Genomic DNA, 21,117 nt, shown 5'->3' on the forward strand with positions numbered 1-21,117 from the left:
ACCAGCATGAAATAAGTCTTTCAAGTTTTCTTGATGCAGAACGGGAGTTGCTACAGTGTGGGCACCTGAGAAAATAAGGGCTGGAGCGACAGACGTAAGAAACAACGTGAAGTTAAAGGAAAGTGTTGAAAGTGTTTTTTCAAATGGAGGGGAGGCTTCTTCTCCTTATATTCCAAGGTACAGGAAGCATTCAAGAAAAACTGCTTCGGTAGTATTCTTAATTCCAAACGTTCAACCAGCAATTGATAGATAAAAAGCCATTAAGAGATAAGTGAAAGCAAACGTTTTAATCCGGCCTGTGACATCACGTGGAGCGGCAGAGCAGAACTACACGCTGCTGCAGTGACCGGGGCTGAAGCAGGAGCCTTAGCAGGGGATTCACGCTATTTAAAAGAATGGGCTGACCTCACAGCACGACAGAATGAATCAAGTCTCTGTGTGACAGCTGTTACTTCATTTTTATTTAACGTTATTTAGCATAGTCAAGCATTTCCTTGTAACAGGAATAGAATTCCCCTCTATTTCTATATGACACTAGCAACAGACTGGGAACTGTTGTGACCACAATGTTTCATTTTCACCCCTGAACTAGACACAGTTACAGTACAACCAGAGCCCATCTTAGCTGAGCTCTGCCTACCTTATCGCTGCCTTGGCTTATAACCCCCATAAAGAAATCAGCTACACAAACCAGCAAAATAAACATTACTATGGCTGATAACAGAGCGCCTGTAAGCACACTGATGAACTGCGATGGAAACCAGGAGCAAAGGAACAACTCCCTGACCGGCTTATCCTGCTCACGGCCCTTACCGCGAGGGAATGGACAGGAACCTAAAAACTCGCCCTGCCTCAGCACGGCTGCGCCCGGAGCTGCTCGGAAGGAGAGTCCTCCGGGCCGGGGCTGGGAACGCCGCAGCGATGGCCGGTTTAGAGGGGCTCGGAGAGGCTGCGGAGGAGCCCAGCACGCCCGGGTAGCTCTACCCGAGCCGCGACAGGGGACACGGGCTGCCGCTCCCGCCCAGCAAGCTCGGCTACTCCGCGCCCGTTACCGCAGGTCGTTAAGGCTGCGGCGACGAGAACCGCCGCCGCCGCCTCTTCCACCCCACCACCCGGCCGAGGGAACGGCGGCCGACGGGAGAAGACCCCAGGCAGCAGCTGCCCCGCCGAGGCGGCCGCAGACGCGCAGGGAAAACAAGCGAGCACCAGGAACGGCAACCGGGAGCCGCGGACCCCGGTGCCGCCCGGCCCGCTCCACACCCTCCCCAAAGCTTGACAGCACAACGCTCTCCCCCCGCCCGCACCCAGCAAGCTGCGCAGCGAAAACAGCGGCAGCACCACCGGCTCCCTCACTGCTCCCCTCTCCTCCACCAGCCCCGCCGCGCTCACCCTGCCGCCGCCGGGCCTGCTGCCGCCATTTTGTGCTCTGTTTACCACAGCGCTCTCGCGAGAGCCCCATGGCGGCCGGAGGGCGGGCGCACGCGCACAGCGCTGAGGGGAGGTCTGCGGCACCGCGCATGCGCAGTCGCGGGCTCGTTGGTAACGGCCCGGTAGCGCTTTCCCGCCGGAGGCGCGGCCTGGAGGAGCCCCCGTGAGAAACTGGTTATTCGGCTGCGGCCGAGCGGGGAATGGCTCCTGTCAGGAAAGCTTGTGATGCTGATGTTACCAGGAGGGCCGGGCTGGAGGGGCCTGAGCAGAAACGGGCGTAGAGGGGTTACCCGGTCTCACAGCACTCCTGCAAACCCTCGCTGTAGCTAAACGCGTGTGGTGAATCTCTAAGGCAGCATGAGTGACGCCTGACACACACCTGCGGGGCCCAGTTTTAAACAAACAGCTCGCAGGGGCAGCGGCTGACATAGTCCTGCCCCTGCTCCCCTCCTTCTCCCTCCTCCTGCCCCAAAGGACCCAGAACGTGGGGCTAGGGAGGGAGCTTTGTTTGACAAATCACAACCCAGTGTCACCCCAGACAATGAATTCCAGCATCACTATGGTCCTGAGTGGCCCCGTAAAGAGTCTGGGTACTGAATAGAACAGCTGAGAGCAGTTTTGCCGTATTAAATAAGAATTCCAGATGCTTAAGAGCTCAAATCAGAATTTCACATTATACAACTACGAACTAAGTTGCTTAACAGATTTGTACCCAGTCTCTTTGTGGATAGGGGTGAATATCAAATTATGGTCTACAAAACCTACTCCTAAAAGCTTCCAAAATCACCATCACCAGACCAGAGAAACTGTGATTCAAAGTGGTTCTCTTACTCCTCTGTACCACAGTGCTACTTGCACATCCACCAGTAGGTATTTTGGGGAGCAAGCTAGCATACTGTACTGTAAGTACATAAACATTTATTTAAACAAAAGCATCAAAACTGTCCAGCATCAAAATTTCAATAAGGTTGGGGGGTTATCATCTTAATAAATTAAACTATTTTTAAATAAAGAATGTAAAAACATTAACTAAAGAAAGTAATGAAGAAGGAGTATTTTTATGCAATTCTCAAGCCATACTGAAGGAATATTTGAAGTATTACCAAGATCATTCACGCTTGGAACAAGACAGCAGACATGCTTATTGCCAAATTCCTTTACAGCTCTAAGAACTTTTCTGTCATTTAGCCACCAAGTCACCTCACACCTTGAGAAGTTCCTTAAATAATGTAATTCAAAAGCAACAACATTTGCACTTAAACATCTCCCACTAGGAAACAGAAAAGTTACACAAGACTACGTATTAGGGAAAATACAGTTGACTAGGGTTGTCTTTTTGACCAGCATGTTTTTTGGGACCCCACGGACAAGCTGACATTACGTAGCACTACAAAGGAGACCTACTGTCCATATCAAATCCATACCCACTCCTGCCCCGTTAACCCTGAAGAGAAAGTGAACAGAGATCAACCTCAACAAGACCAGCTCTTCGGAGAAAATCAGCAGAGGAGCTATTTAATACAAGGGTACAGAGAAGATCCAGACTGTGATGTAGGTTACACACAGCTTGTTTATCGAGGCATGGGTAAGTTACAGTGAGCCCGCCAGCGTTCAGTAAACGTTTGTGCAGCACTCTGATCAGAACACGGCAGCCGTTACGCAGGACATCTGGACACTCTTACTTCGCTTGGCACGTTAAAGCTTCCTTGCGTATAATTCTGCAGAAATACATTGCAAACCATGCCCAGATCCACTCAGGTAGTCCCTCGCCCAGCGTGAACTGTGGGGAGACAAGAGGAGAGAAAAAGAAGGGACAGATTAAGGTATATTCCATGAAACGGTTTCTCAAGTCACCATGAAGGCAAAGCAAAACCTGCTCACACATCAGCAACTAAGCCTTAAACTCAACACCCCCGAAAGGAACAATGTTTAGACGTCTTGGAAGTGTTAGGTTCTGCAAGTAAACCCCGAAGCGGTTTGCTCAAGTTTGCAGCAGCAACACCGTGTGCTTCTTTTAACTGAAACATCTTGCAGCATCCTTCCCTTGGACTAATCCCCACCTCCTTCCATCTTACAGCATCCTTCCCACTTCTCTTACTCCTTTTGGACTAATCCCCACTTCCCTCAATTCCTTCAACTCAACCTAATGCTATAGGAAACCATGAAGTAGGACACAAGATGCGACCAGGGTTCACAGAATTATTTCGAAGCCCGCAGTCTGTACCCCAAATTGAAAACCTAGCATACAGAGGACCTCCTTCCAGGCAGCTTCGGATAAGACATGGGCTTTTTTTTCCCTGTTATTATTCCATTTTCCGTACACACTCTTCTCAGAAGTAGGAGTACGCTCAAACTAAGATTGAAAAAAGCTGTATCTATTCATAGAAGCAACTAAATGCCTGCCCAGCCAGCAGCACCAAAAGTCCTCTCCCGTTTTTGCCGTGCATGTCAAGTGTGAGTTGGACTCACTTTGACATTCTAGAAGTAAGCATGCCTGAGCAATGTTTTCTAAGCCAGAATTAAAGAGAAAATATGGCACAATGCCTTAAGTCCTACCACAAATATTGTGCTTTTTCACAACACAAGCACAGCTTGCAGACTCCTAAGCCGCTTATTTACTTCTACTGACAAATACAAATAGTCCAATGAATTATGTTACCTCTATTGCATGTTTCCAGTAACCAGTAGTCCTCGTGGATAACCCCAGAGTAGAAATAGCATGACGTGCATATTCTTCAGCAGAAGGAAAAAAGAAAGATCTCTTTGATGCAATACTGCTGCATGATACCATTTTTGTAGCGATCACGAATGGGGTTAAACTCTGAACAAAAATTCCTTTCGAGGCGTACTCATAGTGTAGTGCTCTGCTGAAATAGTCCAAGTACGTCTAGAAAGACAAAAGAGACTTTATTTTTTTCCTTAAACCAAGTGTCAGGGCAGAGTTTTGTTATAGTTACAGAAAAGCTGCAGCATATTTTATACATGAGCTAAAAATGTAAAGCCCTGAATAAATGGTCTAAAACCCCAGACGTAACCTTCAGACTCAGCTTGGGAGTGAAAGGGTTTCTGCTCCCAAACAGCCTCGCCAAAGCTCCACTCCTAGCAAACTGCTGAGGGAGCATCTTCTACGAATCCTTACACCTGCTTTAGGAAAAGAAACAAGTCAAGCCAGCCACATCAAACACCTTACACTGTTAATGCACAAAGAGACTTCTTCCCATTTTTGTGTGACTATAAGGCTTTAAACTGGATTACTGATCTTGAGTTTGGATTAACGATGCTAGCCAAAGGAAGAAACTTTGGTACATTTCGTTTTGTTCATTCAGGCCCTGTAATTGGTTTAGTTCAGAGTGCAGTTCTACATACACTTAGCATAACCAAGGGGGAAGATGCTCTGCAACAGAAACAGGAAACTTAACCCAGTCTCCACACTGAAGAAAATCTGCGGGGAGTTTTATACCTGGGGGTAACACAATGTGGTTTTGCTCCAGGCAAGAGGAATTAACTCGCTGTCCCAGGAGCAAGGCAGTACCGAGGTTAGGCAACGATAGAGGGCAGCCACCGACAGTTGGGAGCAGTAAGTACTTCTGTTTACACACCTGACTGAGGTGAGAACCTTTACAGTCTCTGTTCCTTCTGTGGATTCAGCAGCAAGTCATCTGGTGTTAATCCACATCCCCACATGCATTCACACTTCCTGTATCTGTATCCCCTAGCTGCTCCCATAATTACAGGGTTGAGGGAAGCAGGGGAGAATTATTTTCACTTCTCCCCAGATATAGTACAGACAAAGGTGTAAGAAGCCTTCTGCCCCTTGGCATTAGGTGAAGCAGCAGCTGGATTTGGCCACAGCCCCTGTCACAGCAGCGGCCTGAGCATGAGCACAGCCTCTCTTGCTGCCATGTACCAGTGCACAAGCAGCTCAAGACCTGTCTGCGCAGGCCGGCTGAAGGAGAGAGAGGAAATTCTTCACCCTTCCAGGGGGTCCCAGAACTGCCACTTTGCTTCACGCATCATTCCTCTGAGGAGGGCAACGCAACAGAACATGTTTCCTAGAACAAGTTGACATATAACCCAGATAGCACTGACTTTGGTTCTCAGCCCAGGATTGGTGAGGATAGAGTTCCCTGTGTAGTACATGTATCACCTCCAATATTTGAACAGATCCCTAGAAAACTTCCAAGTATATTTTGATATCCTTGCTGAACACATTTACAACCAACCAACCTGTAACACATCCACTTTTCAGTGCATACCAATAAACATCCCACCCCAACTTACTTTAGAGGCTCCATAGATTGTCAACATCGGTGTTGGCTGACAACAGGACGCAGAAGAAACATTCACAATTGCTCCTTTCTTCCTCTCTACCATGCCTGGCAGCACAATATGTGTCATCATGTTAGCAGAAGCAATGTTTATGTTGATCATGTCCCACAGCATATCCTCAGACAGGTTGGTAAAATAGTCTGGGTAAGTATAAAACAATCCTACATTATTCACCAAAATGCCGATTTCTCTGTCCTTCAGAGCCTTCCTAATGGCCGGGTAAGGCTCACGGCCATTGCTGAAGTCAGCTACTATGTAATCTGTTTTCACTTTATAGGTTTCAGATATGCTTCTAGATACAGCCTCCAGTTTCTCTTTGCTTCGGCTAATTAAGATGATATTGACACCACGCTTTGCCAGTTCTTCAGCATACGCCTTCCCGATTCCATCTGTGCTACCTGTAATAGGAAATTTAACAACACTGTGAAAACCTGAGCAGCCTCAGCTTTCCCTTTGCCACTTCTTTCAGTAACAGCACTGAAAGTCATGGGGCACTGAGTATGGTGATCCTAAAACCACAACATAGACAATGTCGTCAGTAGCAACTTTCTGCAATCCCACCTCATACGAGTCACCCATACACTTACACTCCCTGGAGCTGTTCAAGGCTGGGTTTGATGGGGCCTTGAGCAACCTGGTCTAATGAGGTGTCCCTGCCCATGTCAGGGGGTTGGGGCTTGGTGATCTTTAAGGTCCCTTCCTACCCTTGCTATTCTATGATTCTATGATATTTTCTATGACAAACACCGAGAGCTTTGAGTGGAACCCTAGTGAAAGGCGAGGATCTCAGAGCTACGTGAGTTAAACCTTAGAAGAATCTGAGCACACATGAAAAGCAGATAGCAAAAGAAGGAGCTTACCTGCATCTCTGACCACGCTTGTATGCGTTTGGGCTGCACCTTGCTATTCTGGGAGAGAAAATCACAACTCTTTCCCAGCAGTCAGTCAACACACTGAGCTTGCCCATCTCCTCAGGAAGTGAATTTAGTCTGGCACTGAATGACCATCGCCACTCAAGCAGATTAACTTGCAACCCGAGATAACATGGGCCCCAGCTTGTGAAATAAAGCTCACCCAGCAATACAGGCTAGTGAGTTGTACAGTACTGACATGGTGTGTTAGATACATATAAGCAAATCTACTGCTTCAGTCTCTTACCAGTGACGACGGCCCATGCTCCATATCGCTTGACAAGATCAGTCTCACCGCCCAGCTTTGGGATTAAATGCAGCCTAACCATGCTGTAGGTGTCAATCGCAAGAGACACACACTTTCGGACTGTGTACCAAGCTCCAACGATGGCCAGGGCCTCTATGTAAAAACTGCAGGAGCGGCTGATCTCTCTGTACAAGAGGCTGAAACGATCTACTGCAGCCATGGTGATCAAGAGCCTGGGGGGAAAAAAAAACAGAAAAAGGCAATTACAATCACCTCTTGGGCCACATAAACTGTTCAAACTGAGATCTGGCACGTTCTGAGCACCATTTTGATGCAGAAAAGCAACAAGTCAGCCTGTTAAAATTCGGGTATCACCCACTGCCATCCTCACTGGTTTAGCTACTGTTTAGCCCTCATTCAAGGGTTTAGCTACCAGATATACAGCAATAACGCTGCCCAATGATACTGTAACCAGAACGATTTGAGTCCAAGCACATAAAGGGAACTCAACGCATAAAGACTAGTTCTTTGGAAGATGAAGAGCCGAGGGAGGATAACCAGCAGGAGAGGGCTAAGCAGGCAAGAAACCGCAGGCACACAAGAGAGCTACGCGGGACCGGCAGCTAGCTCCAAATCCGCTGCGTGACTCCAGCGCCCAGCACCGACACACCGCGCTGCCCTTCCCCGGCAAAGGGGAGGCCTGGCAAACCCCTGAGCCGCGGGGCAGCGCCGTGCGTTACCGGCACAACCGCCTCCTCGGCAGCGCCCGACCTACGACCGGAGCCGTCAGCTTACCGCAGCTCGACTTCGGGCCGTTACACACCGCCCCAGCCGCACCGGGCGCGCTCTGGGCTGCAGGCCTCAACCCTTCCCGGGAGGGATGGCAGGCTCCGGGCGCCGCCTTGCCAAGGAGCCCCGGCTCGCCGGGTCGGGCCGGGCCGGGTCGGGTCGGGTCCGGCCCGCCACCCCAGCCCCTCGCTCAGCCCCGGCCCTGCCGGCCCCTGCCTGGGGCCCTCCTTAGCCCCGACCGGGCTGTAACGGAGCGAAACCGGCACAGCCCGCGGGGACAAGCCCCGCGCAGAGCCAGCGCGCCGAAAGCTGTTACCGGCCGGCGTATCTCACCCGCAGCCGCCGGGCCAGGCCCCCCGGCCGCGCGGTGCCAGGCACCCGCCCTCGCCCACCACCACCTGCGCAGGGCCGCCAGGAGCGGCCGCGGGGCCTTGTGGGCCTGCGCGCGGCGTCGCCATGGCAACGGCGGCGCGTGCGGCGGGGAGCGTGGCCGCTGCCGCCTCCGCTGGGATCGGAGCGCGAACGGGGTCGGGATCGTCCCGTCTCCTCGCAGTTTTCCTCCCGGCTGCCTGGGAAGTACCGCGGCGAGGCCAAAAAGGGCCGTCGGCTCCGTGAGCCGGGGCCCTTGGGACGAAAACTCCCCTCTGGCCCCCCTTTGCAGCGGGGCAGGAGGCGGGCGCTCACTCAGGCATCACTCACACGGCCTCTTACCCGCAGCAGGTTCTCCTGCCAGTCCAATGCCAGCCCGGCTGACGTTTGCCTGAATCACGGGTCTTGACATGCAGTCGCGCAGCGGGGACTGGGACAGAGGCCTTGGAGGGGCTGCTGCTGTGCCAGGGGTGTCTCTGGACAGCCCCGCGAAGGAGGCTGCCCAAACCGAGAATCAAGGCAGCTCTCCCAACACAGGTGAGCCTTCCAGCCGGTTCCTGGGATGATTTTAGAGAACTTCAGTGCACGTGGAGTTCCGATGTCCAAGCTCGCCCTTACTTACCAGGAAAGTTTATTCTGCCTCCCACTGCAGTCACTGCCAGCCTTGCCATAACTCCCCCTTACTCCACTGCTATCTTCCTGTGCTTTCTCCTTCTCTCCTCTCTGTCCCAGTTTCAGCTGAGACAATTTGCTTTGTAGCAGCTGGCATAGTGCTGTGTTTGGGGTTCAAGATGAGAATAATATTGATAATGCTGGCATTTTAATTGCTGCCAAGTAGTCCGGTGCTCTTCAGCTTCTCACACCTTGAGGGGCTGGGGGTGTTCAAGAAGCCATGAAGGGACACGGCCAGCACAGCTGACCCAGACTGGCCAAATGGATATTTGCAATGCAAATGGCAATAATTTGTTTTGCAGCTACTTAATTTACTAGTTTTCTTTCTTAAAAAAAGCTAAGTATCCTTTCATTAAAAGTGTCAGCAAAAATTTTGGTTGGAACACTTATTCTCTTGAAATTTATCTTCAAGCATGCTTCAATATTTCTCTAAGTAATTGACAATGTGACACTTTTTCCCCCCCTCTTGCCCTTAAACTGCCACTTGTTTCCTTGCAAAGATGGTGAAACTCAAGAGAAGGTCATCGACTGTATGTCCAGAGCACGTCAACAGAATGAACAAAAATCAGATGGTGATCACAAATCAGTAACCAGCCCATCCAGGCCAGAAGAAAAGAGGGGCTGTGTGAGGTAATACATCATTTCTTGACGGGTTTTATTTAAATTGTGGCATCCTTGAAGTCAGTTGGAGTTTTGCTGTTCTGTGTGTTGATTCAGGAGAACAATTTTGAAGATGAACTTAAGAATAAGCAATAAATCAGTAATTAATGTTATTTCCAGCATTTATACAGTTTGTTGGGTTTTGGGAGGGGTTTTTTTCATGGACACAGTGAGAATAACTGCACATGGGATGCTCAGTGTTTTGAAGGAACATGTTTTAGGAATGGAATGCATTGTGACTATTTTTATTATTATTATTGGGAGCATAGTCTTGAGAGCTGTAGCAATTTCTCTTGCATGAAAGAATGATTGTGTAAAAATCTACTAAAATCCCAAAGAGTTCAGAATGCACCCTGCAATATGTTTTTGTTTTGCTTCTGCTTCCCAATGTTACTTCAGAATGACAAAAAAGATTCTACAAGACATCTGTAAACAGCAGAAATTATACATGACCCCATACTTAAATGATACGCTCTACTTGCATTATAAAGGTAAGATCTGGACCAGACTTTAGATTTATCATTCTAAGTAGCATTTTAGCAGAGAATCTCATTTATGGCATACTGAAGTAAGGCATCTAAGAATTCTTTTGCATTAGAGACATAAGTTAATTTTATATAATAATGAACTTGTGAAAGAAAATGAGTCAATATGAGGGTAGAAAAGGGAACTGGTTATCAACCTGATTCACTTTGTGGAGTCAGTCAAAAGGATTGATAGGAATCAAAGAAGATTTATTTTTTTTCCCAAAAAACCCCAGTCACCTCTGAGAAATGTCTTAAAATCGTGGTCTGGGTTACATTCAGAGGAAAATATATGTATTTCTTAATCAATATGTTCGTATAAGGAAGCTGTTTTCCAGCTTTGGGGACTTTTTTACTGCTAAATAAAAATGGTCAGGAAGAAAACAAAGTTGCTGCATGTTCTCAGACACTCTTGAAAGAAAAAGAAGCTGATAGAATGAACGTGGACCACCCTCTGGTGATCCTTCAGCAAGTTTTTGCATGACACTGTTAGCTGGTTCAGGTTAGTGTAAGAATTGTTTTAAATAAACAGGGCATGCTCAATCTGCCTTCTATCCCGGCCTTGTTTTTGTGCATACCTGTTATTGGAGCACCTGAAGGCCTGTGTGAGGTACAGACCAGCATAGATATCTATATGGTTTTGGGGCCACATACTGCACCATAAACTCAGCAGAAATACTGGTGGCAACTTGCGTGTAAGTGCTCTCCCACCCTCTCTCAGCAGTACTGGTTTAATGGAATTTACCCTTCCAAGGACTTGGTTTTGGCCAGTGCGATTTCCTTTTAAAACATCTTTTCCTGCAGGATTTGACCGCCTGGAGAACCTTGAAGAGTACACTGGCTTGAGGTGTTTGTGGCTGCAGTCCAATTGCTTAACCAAAATCGAGAATTTGGAGGCTCTGACGGAGTTGCGGTGCCTTTACCTGCATCTCAATCTAATTACCAAAATCGAAAACCTTGAACCCTTACAGAAGCTGGCTTGTCTCAACATCGATTACAACTTCATTAAGACCATCGAGAATCTCTGTAAGAACTGTTGGTGCAACATATTTTAACCTAGTATGACCCCACATTCCCAAGCTTTGACTAAGCTAAGCTTATCTCCCCTATGAGGAAAGGCTGAGTAAGTTGGGACTCTTCAGCCTTGAGAAGAGAAGACTAAGGGGGGACCTAATTAAAGTTTATAATTATCTTAAGCAAGGGATGCAGGGGGAATCAGCCAGCTCCTTTTCAGTGGTCTGTGGGGATAGGACAAGGGGCAATGGCTGCAAGTTGGAGCATAGGAAGTTCCGCACCAACATGCGGAAGAACTTTTTCACAGTGAGGGTGAGGGAGCCCTGGGACAGGCTGCCCAGGGAGGTGGTGGAGTCTCCATCTCTGGAGAGATTCAAGACCCGTCTGGACACCTATCTGAGTGGTATGTCCTAGGGAGCTGCTTTGGCAGGGGGGTTGGACCCGATGATCTCTTGAGGTCCCTTCCAACCCCTACGATTCTGTGATTCTATGATTCTATTCTATGATTCTATTCTCAGTGGCACTGGTTTCAAGGGGGTGGGGTTTTTTTTCTAAGTAACGTGAAAATTTTGCACAACATCCCGTACCAAAGTCCACAAAGCTCCTACTGGTGAGTCAAACCTCTCTATGCATTTTGCAATGTAACTAGATGAGAAAACAGGAAAGACATAGTAATTATTTTCACGTGGATACCTGGGACAACAAAGTAGTTTTTCCTCACTTCTTAATACCATCTCAGTACTTATCTGGGCTGCAGACAGGCTGACAATCCAGCTTTCACCACACACTTTGCAGTTAAGATGTGCTTTGGCAGTTGCAGGCATGGTTACCCAACCTTTTATGTCTGTTAAAGGATTTATTCTATCTTCAGCCCCCCAAAAAATTGTTCTACATTATCATTTCATAGAATCAAGCAGTTATTCCTTCCCAGGTGCAAGACTCTACACTTGCTTTTGTTGAATCTCATCTGGTTTCTCCCTGCCCAGCTCTCCAGCTTGTCTAGGTGTAGCCCCTTCGGGTACTGTAAGGCCGCTATAAGATCTCCCCAGGCTGAACACCCCCAACTCTCTTAGCATCTCTTCATAGGAGAGGTGCTCCAGCCCTCCAGTCATCTTCATGGCCTACTCTGGACCCATACCAACAGTTTTATGTCCTTATGTTGGGGACTCCAGAACTGGACTCTGTACTCCAGGTGGGGTCTCACGAGAGCAGAGTAGAGGGGCAGAATCACCTCCCTTGACCTGCTGGCCACGCTCCTTTTGACGCGGCCCAGGATACAATTTGCCTTCTGCATGTTTTGCAACATGAATGCTTGCTTTTACACAACTGACTAGTTTGAAACATGAATAAAATCAACACCCATCCTAAACCCAAGCAACTGTTTTTCCTGGGGCAAAGAAAACAGCTTTGGAGGCTTAGGATTATTTATATCTTTAGGAAAAAAGGCTCCCGCTTCAACCTAAGCAATTATTTTGACAGTGCCAGTTCCTACTTGCCCTGGTAAACCCTCAGTGAAGCAATGACTCTGACCTTGCTTTTTGTTGTGCTCCTCTTGTCCAACAGCTTGTCTGAAAGACCTGAAGATCCTGCAGATTGCTCACAATAAGTTAGAAACGTTTCAAGACATACAGCACCTGCAGGAATGCCCAAATATTTCCACTCTTGATCTTGCCTACAACAATCTCAGTGACCCAAGTATTATAACTGTTCTGGAGACCATGCCTATCTTGGTAAGCCAAACACAGCTGAAGGTTTGTGTCAGGCGTGGGGGTTAAATGGTTCCCATTAAATGGTTTTGTTGGGTAGTCCAGTGCACAATAGGCCATGGTCTAAAAAATAAGTTATTAAACATCATTTGGCTTTTGTAGATTACCTGTAACACCCAGGATGTTTTGTTTACATCTTGTTACAGAAATGATAGGGAAAGTGCACATCCAGATTGGGATTTTTTTTTTTAAGCTACTCAAATTTAAAACAATGTTTCCCTTGTTTCTCTAGAAAGTGCTGAATTTGATGGGAAATCAAGTGATAAAGAAAATTGCTAATTATAGAAAAACACTTGCTGTTAGACTAAAAGTACTAACCTATCTGGATGACAGACCAGTTTTCCCAAAGGACAGGTAAGAAACACAGCTGTCTTCCTCACACAGCAATAAAGCTCTCATGCTAATGATCACTTGTCTATTTTTTGTCAATATTCCCATGGAGAGAAAGGAGTAGTGACCAGTGTAATTTATTGAGGGGGGTGACCGAGTCCAAGAGTGTTAGGCTATGGAGTTCTACATCTGACATACCTAGGGGAAAAAAATGCATTTTTTCCACATGAGAATTAATTCTTGAAGAGAATTGTTTTCCTCCAAGTCTGTAGACTAGAGACAGATCCCAATTTCAACAGAATCTGAACAAGTGTCTGGGAAAAGAGCCAAGATCAGCGCTCCTGGCAGATCTCTGGTGGTGTAGTCACCAGCATCTTAATATCTTGGTTTCTTTCGTTCCATATACAAGATAAGATATAGGTGAAGCCCTGTTGCACAAGGGATTGTCATTGCTATATGCTTCTCTCTTTTTTTTTTCTCAGAGCTGTTTTATGCTTTTGCAAGCCATCTTAAATTTCTCAATATAAAAATGAGCTTTTCCAGCTGTATTACAGAAAGCTTTTGTGTTTTCATTAGAGCCTGTGCACAAGCCTGGGCTGTTGGAGGGCTTGAAGCTGAGAAAGCAGAAAGGGAAAAATGGGAAACCAGGGAGAGAAAAAAAATCCAAGATAGCATCGATGCCTTAGCAGCAATCAGGCAAAAAGCAGAGGAAAAGAAAAGGCAAAAGTATATGGAAGAGAGAGCTACGAGTGCAGAATGTGGAAATGGAGAAGCAACAGACATCCTTGAAGGTTTGTGGTTACTGGTTTGGAAGAATCTTGTTTTCCCATACTAAATATTTGATTAATTTTGGTGTATCTTAGATTAACCACAATGATTTTAAGCCTTCTTCACCTTTCTCACTGCTGATGAAATAAAAAAGGCCGACAAGCCCCTTTCTGTTGCAGCATTTCAAGCTCTCATGCTCTTCCCAGAGCAACCAGGCACTAGTCAGAACAGTAGTGGTTCCAGCAGGCATTTGTGAGCAGAGGCAGGCAGTTGCACCCCAAGAGCAGTATTTCCCCAAGATGCAGAGCAGGGCCAGTGTGGCTCCAGTAAAACACAGTGGCAATCACCGCTCCAGTCCCCATCCAGACACCTCTCCCACTGCCACGTTCACTAGCAGTAAGAGCTTCAGCCTCGAGCCTACAGCAGCAGTAACACAGGAGAGGAAGGTCTTTGACCCTTTGCTTCACACACTGCCCTTTCCATGCCAGAAATTCCCTGCTGTGTTATTCAAGGCCACGTTCACAGCCAGTAACTGGTCCCAGCCTAACCTTTTATGAGGAGTGTGCGTGTTCTGGGATGACCAGGACTGAAGCTGGCTCAGAAGGCAGCACTGCAAAGCAAAGGAGGGGTTATCTGTCTGCTGTAGTTTGGGGTTTCACAGGCTCTGAAATCAGACGTGGTTGACTAACAAACTTTCTCTGCAAGCAGGTGGATTGCATAAAGGAGAGGATAACCTCAGCATTTGTCACCGATCCATCAAAGTGCTCTGGCATATATTGGAATATATAGCCACTTGTGAGTCTTTTCAAAGTTGGCTATAGATACCAGAGGATTATTTTCTGTAGTGTTTTCTCTAAATGATTTTTTTTTTTGGCTGGGGAATTGTGTGTGCTAGGAAGCTGAGATGAGAAACCCCCCAACATTGCTGTGATCTTGGGAGGACTGCTGATCCACAAATATCTGCTCAAAGAAAGCTGGAGCTTTTGATGCCTATTTTAGGTCAAACTGTTAAGACAGTGCAGTGAAGTTTGGATATTTAGAATAAGAAATGGTAGATTAACTCAGCAGCCTTAATAGACCTGTTTCTTCTGTAGGAGCCCCTGCAAATTCAGATGACAATGATGGAAATTTTCATACATCAGAGACTTCAAATATATCAGAGGAGGAAGAAACTAAAGAGAAGACTGAAAAATTGAGAAATGAAAGTTTTGATGCTCGGGATGAAGTGGTAACTCTTGTACCAAATAGGGAAGAGAACACAGATTTCCCACCTGGAAATATTCCTGCAAGAATTGAAGAGGATGCACAAGAATCAAACTCTTACAAGGACTCAGAAGTCCCTGAGGAGACAGACGGTAGGTGCTGCATGCAGTGAAGAGCCAAACCAGACTGAGGATGCAGAGACAAGGAGCCAAACTCAGTGTAACACCACCTCTGCTGTGACTCAGGCCAACTGATCGATAGATGAGAACAGCCCGTTAGACTTACACACTGACTAGTTGAAAAATCAAGTAGTCCTGGATAAAACATTCTTTAAATACAACAAACAAAATTCTGAGGGCTCAAGCTGCAACTTCAGCTGCCTAAAGGTGGAACTGCAGTGCCAGGGTTAGGGACAGGAGAGGAGAGCTTATAGGCTTCCCTTGCTCCCACTGAATCGCGCGTTCTGTCTGCCAGCAGAAGTTGGACATCACTCAGGTGTTTGTGCCTTCACACACAGAGGACTGCTGTAGTAGATTTGTGGAATGCATTACTGCAAAAGCCAAATATTAATTTATACAATATAAGGGAGACCAAGGGATCTACTGGGAAGCCAAAGCACTGGATTCAGCTGTGAATCCTGCAGTGGCAGTCAGGTCCTCACCAGTTTGGATTTGCAGTGCTTACTGTTGCAATGTAGAAAGTCTTTCATTCAGCTAGTTCTCTTTATTCTATCTTTTATTCTTTAGATCTACCAAGAGAGGAGGCAGCTACTGCAAAGGCTGTGCTTCCTGAACTGGATGAATGCGATGAAGCTGAATGGGTCAAACTGGAGACACTGGAGAAACTTTATCTTGATGTAGGTATTGGATTCAGATTTTAAGAAGTTCAGCTTTGGGTACTGTCTGCTCCCCACTTAACTCTTAGAACATGCTGCCTAATAAAACGATATAGCCAGGTTTCTGAGGAAGGTCTACTATTAGAAAAAGTAAAAGGAAAGAAGGAGACAAACCCACAAAGTTGTAGGGGTATTTGTTCTCTCCAGCATAGAATGAGTAAAGAATTTACCACCACTTCCAAAGTTTCTTTTGCCCTTTGGCCATGAATCACCTGAAGCTGATCTATCATCTCTGTGATTTCTCCAGAGAAGTTAATGAGGGCTCTCATTTAGGAATGGGAATCACAACAGAAAGAATCTAGTGGATACATGTGTCCTCTTAGGCAAAACTCAAATGAAATATGCAGTTGAAAACATAAAGTATTGCAGAACAAGGATAAGGAAGAAATAGCCACCAAGTCATAAATGTTAGTGAGCAGTAGTAGATGTTATAAACTAATTCTCAAAATACAACTTTTAGGTATATTCCCAGGAAAAGCAGAATGTGCATTATGCAGGTACAGAATAAGCAACTGACGTCTGTGATACTTTCTTCTAATATCTAAGATCTCTATCTGATGATGCAAACATGTCAACTTATTTAGCCCCATTTAACCATGAGGAGGATGTGGATACCACTAAAAACACAATCTCACTTCAAGGGAGAACTATCTGCTGCGTCCTAATTACGGCACTGCTGCTAAACTGACTGTGTTGGGTTATGAGGAACTCCTGAGCTTGTGCTTTCCCAGGGCACTTGATAGACTCCTTGATCCCTTATGCTGACACTGCTAGCTAAAATCTTACTGGAGTGTTTTAGAAAAGTCTGTTACATTTTTTCCCATGCTCTTAATTTCCCGGGAAGAAATTCCATCCTATTACCAAAGGGCTCAACTCACTGCTGCATCCTCCTGTTTGGCTGCTTTTAATAATAGGATTAGTGAGGATGGTGCAGACAACTGGCAGCAATTCCAAGTACTAATGAGACTTTTTAAATAAGCAGATCTAGCAGAGTCTTACATAAAAGCTTTAAACAAATAGGGATGCTGCAGGTACCCACAACCTGAGGATCTCACAGAGCCAGTGTTTGTTTTTCTCTTGGTGCTATTATGGCATCGTAGTGAGCTCCTTTGCACAAGCTCTAGCATAGCATAAAAGGAACTCTTCACCTTATTATGCACAGGCTGCTTTTTGACACATAAAAAAAAGGCAACTATTCTAATGCTACAGAAGAAAAAACAAACCCGAATCACACACTAACAGACATTTCAGTGTTCTACCCTACTTTGTTCTCCAACTGACGTTCAGTGAAGGAAAGAGCTTCTCACAGCAACCTCCAATACTTACATGATTGCAGATTTTCCCAAGAGGCTTAGTGCTGACATGGTAGGGAAGGGCAGGGGAGATGCCGGTGCAGAGAAGCTCAGGAGCAGCACCGTCCTCTTTATTCTTGTCCTGGAGTCAGTAGATGTCCCCGGTAGTAATATAAGGGAGAAGAGAGACTGGAGGAGGATCTGTAATGTGGTGGTTAGGACATCCCTCTGTCAAGCAGAAACAAGCCCGTCTTGCTGCACATGCCTTGGCAGGGTCTGAACGGTGCTCTGTGGACCTAAACCATGGTAACTTCTAGTGAGCAAGTTTGGGTTGAGCTGCAAGTGCAGCCCGCCCATGGGAACAGGACTAACAGGTGATTTACTTCTCTACCAACACCAAATCCTACCTACCAACATTAGTCTCAAATCTTAATTTGTACAATTTAAATTACATTCTTTGAGGCTTGAGACATGGTGCACTAGCTACATCTGTATCAGAAAGCAGGACGTTCATGTGTTGATTTTAATTCTGTAATAAACTTTACTTCTGTAATAACCTGTAATAACTACTCAAGACAGTAGAGATTAGATGTTCTCGATGCTACCATGCCAGCTTGCTACCAAATCATAAAACTGTAAAACCATCTCAAAAACAAAGGGAGATGCTTTTACCAGTACCAACCTACATAAAAAAGAAAAAAAGATCAAGAAGGTGTTACTTTCCACCTGTGATTTCATATTGCCACCCTCTATTTTTGCTTTCATTTCAGCAAGCAATAGTTGGATAATATTTTCAAACAGAATGCTGAAATGCTTGGATCTGCCTGAGGAAGACCAATCCTCAGCAGCTTTGCAGTTCTATATTCTTACTTCACAGCGAGGCGTTGTTTATTGAATGCATTTGGCTTAACAGAGCTTACTGATAAACAGTCTTGTGCAGACTGCAGATCATGATTTGGCTCTTCCCCATAAGGATGGGTTGCAGTGGAGATTAACCCCACTGACTAGATAAGAAACAGATAACACACATTGTGCTTGCTTTCGAAATCCTGTCAGTGCCTTGCTGGTTATTCTCTTTCCCTTCATAAGCACACGGCAAACTAGAACGTGCCCTTTGGTCTGACATTAAGGTTATTGCTGTCCCATCTGCTGTTTCAGGTGAGTTTTCTTTTCCCCACATGTGCCTAAGAGAGGAAGGCGTCTCTTTGGGGAGTCATTGCTTTGAAGATTCCTAATATGATAGAGCTATTTTATTCGTTATGGTAGTTTTCCCACTGATTAATGAGCTTGTGGTTGTCTTCAGGAACTACCTGATTTAGAAGACATAGAAGTAAATGAATTTCCCCCAGAAGAGGAAGTCTTTCTTCAACAGGTAAAGAGTCCCTTATTAATTCCCCTAATGGACCTTCCCTAAACACATTTGCAAATGTTTTGCAAAATGAGGAGCAGCCAAGTTGTGAAATGTTTGTTTGGGAGATACAATCAGTTGTGACTTTAATAAACTAAAATGGATGTTTGAGCAGATCTGCTCTATCCACTTGTAAATCTTTTTTAAATTTGATTTTTTTAATGTATTGCATTGAAAAAAAAAAAGGAGAAGGAAAACCCAAGGTCAAGTAATGCAGCTGTTAAATAAGAGTCATTTTTTAGCAGCATGTAGTGTTTTAATGACGATTACCCTTAAAACATACTTTCCTGACATGCTGCAACAGACTGAGTACATAGAACAAATTGCCTGGTACCGAATAAAATCAGACTTTTCAACTGAAAACACAGAGATTGAAACTCCTGTGCCCCACTTGGGGCCAGTCAGGTACGAGGCAGTTCCAGCCCCTGGCGTTCCTTCCCACATCAGCATCATGCTGCGCTCTAACTGCTTTTCTAGGCAAGAGGCCCTAAACAGAAACTAGGAGAAAAAAGAAACCCACAAAGATTAAAAGCCCAGCTTTGGTTCTCGTGCTGATGTTGACTCATACTTGCCATGCTGGAGAGAGAGGCCGACACAGCACGTGTTGTTACAAGTCCCTCCAAGATTGTACCTCACACTTCTCCTACAGTCAGTGAGCTTCTGGTCACAGACTCGTCACAGTGTTGCAAAATGTCTTGGCCAGCAAAACCTCCAATTAAACAGAAGATAAGGGAAGGGAACAAGGAGGATTATCGAAGGAGTACTGTTGGCAGCTCTCACGGTCTGAAGGGCGCTCGGCTCTTAGCTGAAGGCAGATAGAGATGTTAGTCAGGTCCCTCTGGAGGTAAAGTGACAGACCAGAGCCCACATAGTGCTGAAATAGGTCTTCTTTTTACCAGCTGTTAATAGTCTATGCTCAGTTCATGGGTAACACCCAATAGCTAACCCGAGATTCATCCACAAATAAGTAGCTCTATGGGTGAAATGCATCTTCCACACATCCTGGGAGAAGAGCACATCAAAGCAAACAGCTTTTACGTGGATCCAGGAGATATTTACCCATCTCTCCGCTTTTACATCTAGAATGATACATTTTTGATTACATTTTCTGTCTTTGCAGCACGAGTATCATCCAAGGATTGAGATAATTTCTGAAGTGACAAATGGCAGCGATTCTGCATTAGAGGAAAACAATAACAGCGCCTTTGAGAATTCAGGAGGAGAAGAAGCTCCAGCAGCAATTTTTTCAAACGTGTGTAAGACACCTAAAGAGCACAAGAAGGAGCACCTCAGGCCCCTGGTGGAAAGCTTCCTTATGGAGCCTGCTAATTCAGAGAGGTACCTGGGGGCCAAAGATAAGCCAGCGACCTCCTCGAAACCCTTGATACAAGAGGTTGTCACCAAACCCAGGGATAATCTACTACTGTCACCAGTCTGCAGTAGACCAGATAGCCCAGGGGAGGAGGACGGTCAGGCTACAGGTACTTTCCCTGGTAAGATTATAGTGACATAATTAATGACAGAGGAAAAGGTAGGAGGCACTTTGACACTAAAAGTAAGGAAATATTTCCACTCTGTTAGTTAGCAATCACCTCTTCCTTTTATTTATGTGGGAATCCAAACAAATTAGGAATTAAAATGTTATTTTCTCTTTTGCTACACAGGGCTTTCTGCTGAGTTTTAGTGAAATGGTTTTCAAATATTGGGCTCTACATCTCTTTTTGCAGCATTACAGACTGCTGGTGACTCTCAGCTGCCTTTTGCCTTCGTGTTTTTTAATCCTCTGTAACCTGCAGGTGGTAAGTGCCTTGTGTTCCCAAAGCTGCCAGAGATCCTGTGGCCCTGAGCTCCTCCAGCAGGCTGGGCAGCATTCCCTACTCTGAGCGAGGGCACTACTGTTTTAAGGTTAAATTCCACTCTCTCACGTCATTTTTTCCCTTGCCTCCTCCTACAAATGACTTAGTTAAAATGTTTATATCTTTGGGTGTCATTACATACCTTGTTGCAGTGTGCAATGTAACATGTTTCTGTCCTTTGAGCTAAATAAAGGTTCTCCTTGTAACCGCAGACACTTTTGGTCGTGTCCTCTCCTTCCTGGTGTGTGTCATACCAGATGAGCTCCAAAGACAGGCAGAGATGGCTTCTTCACATAATGCTTGGCTGATCTAATACCCACAGACATCATGACTGTTTATGCAAAACCAGATGCAGAAATAGCACCCGTGCCTGGAAAATCTGGTTTCACCTTCTAGGGCCATCTGTGAGGCAGCACACACTCCTATCTGCCATTTCCATTGTTTTTCACTGAGAGACATAACAGAAAAGTAACCAGCTAGTGTGTGGTGGCAGAGAGCCAGCTTCAGGGTAACCAAAGGAACGCTCCTTTCCTTAGGAGTGTTTTCCTTATCTCTCACATCCTGGTGGCAGTTTTGTGCCAAAGGGAAATGGAAGGTACCAGCGATGATGCCTCAGCTGGATTCTCTCTTCTCCCCTTCCCTCTTTTTCTGTTTCC

General features: G+C 46.0%; 2 protein-coding genes across 2 annotated transcripts; one reads left to right on the forward strand and one right to left on the reverse strand.

Annotated features, from left to right (window-relative positions):
* Positions 1-2,960: 2,960 nt before the first annotated feature.
* Positions 2,961-8,041, reverse strand: HSDL1 (hydroxysteroid dehydrogenase like 1). The gene is made up of 5 exons (XM_084269875.1): positions 8,038-8,041; positions 6,916-7,148; positions 5,710-6,155; positions 4,088-4,315; positions 2,961-3,208 (listed from the first exon to the last, which is right to left on the reverse strand). The coding sequence occupies exons 2-5, from the start codon at positions 7,133-7,135 to the stop codon at positions 3,107-3,109; spliced, it is 996 nt and encodes a 331-aa protein (XP_084126001.1). The 5' UTR covers positions 7,136-7,148; positions 8,038-8,041; the 3' UTR covers positions 2,961-3,106.
* DNAAF1 (dynein axonemal assembly factor 1) lies at positions 7,451-20,857 on the forward strand (the record flags this gene model as incomplete). The annotated part of the gene is made up of 14 exons (XM_084270306.1): positions 7,451-7,494; positions 7,568-8,280; positions 9,246-9,375; positions 9,805-9,896; positions 10,734-10,955; positions 12,507-12,673; positions 12,942-13,063; positions 13,616-13,830; positions 14,902-15,162; positions 15,757-15,866; positions 18,501-18,569; positions 19,726-20,098; positions 20,402-20,404; positions 20,784-20,857. 14 exons carry the CDS (start codon positions 7,451-7,453, stop codon positions 20,855-20,857), a joined length of 2,595 nt encoding a protein of 864 aa, XP_084126432.1.
* Positions 20,858-21,117: the final 260 nt, after the last annotated feature.

The sequence above is a fragment of the Gallinula chloropus genome (genome assembly GCF_964237585.1).
Source record: "Gallinula chloropus genome assembly, chromosome: 13".
In the NCBI taxonomy this organism is placed as follows: Eukaryota; Metazoa; Chordata; class Aves; order Gruiformes; family Rallidae; genus Gallinula; species Gallinula chloropus.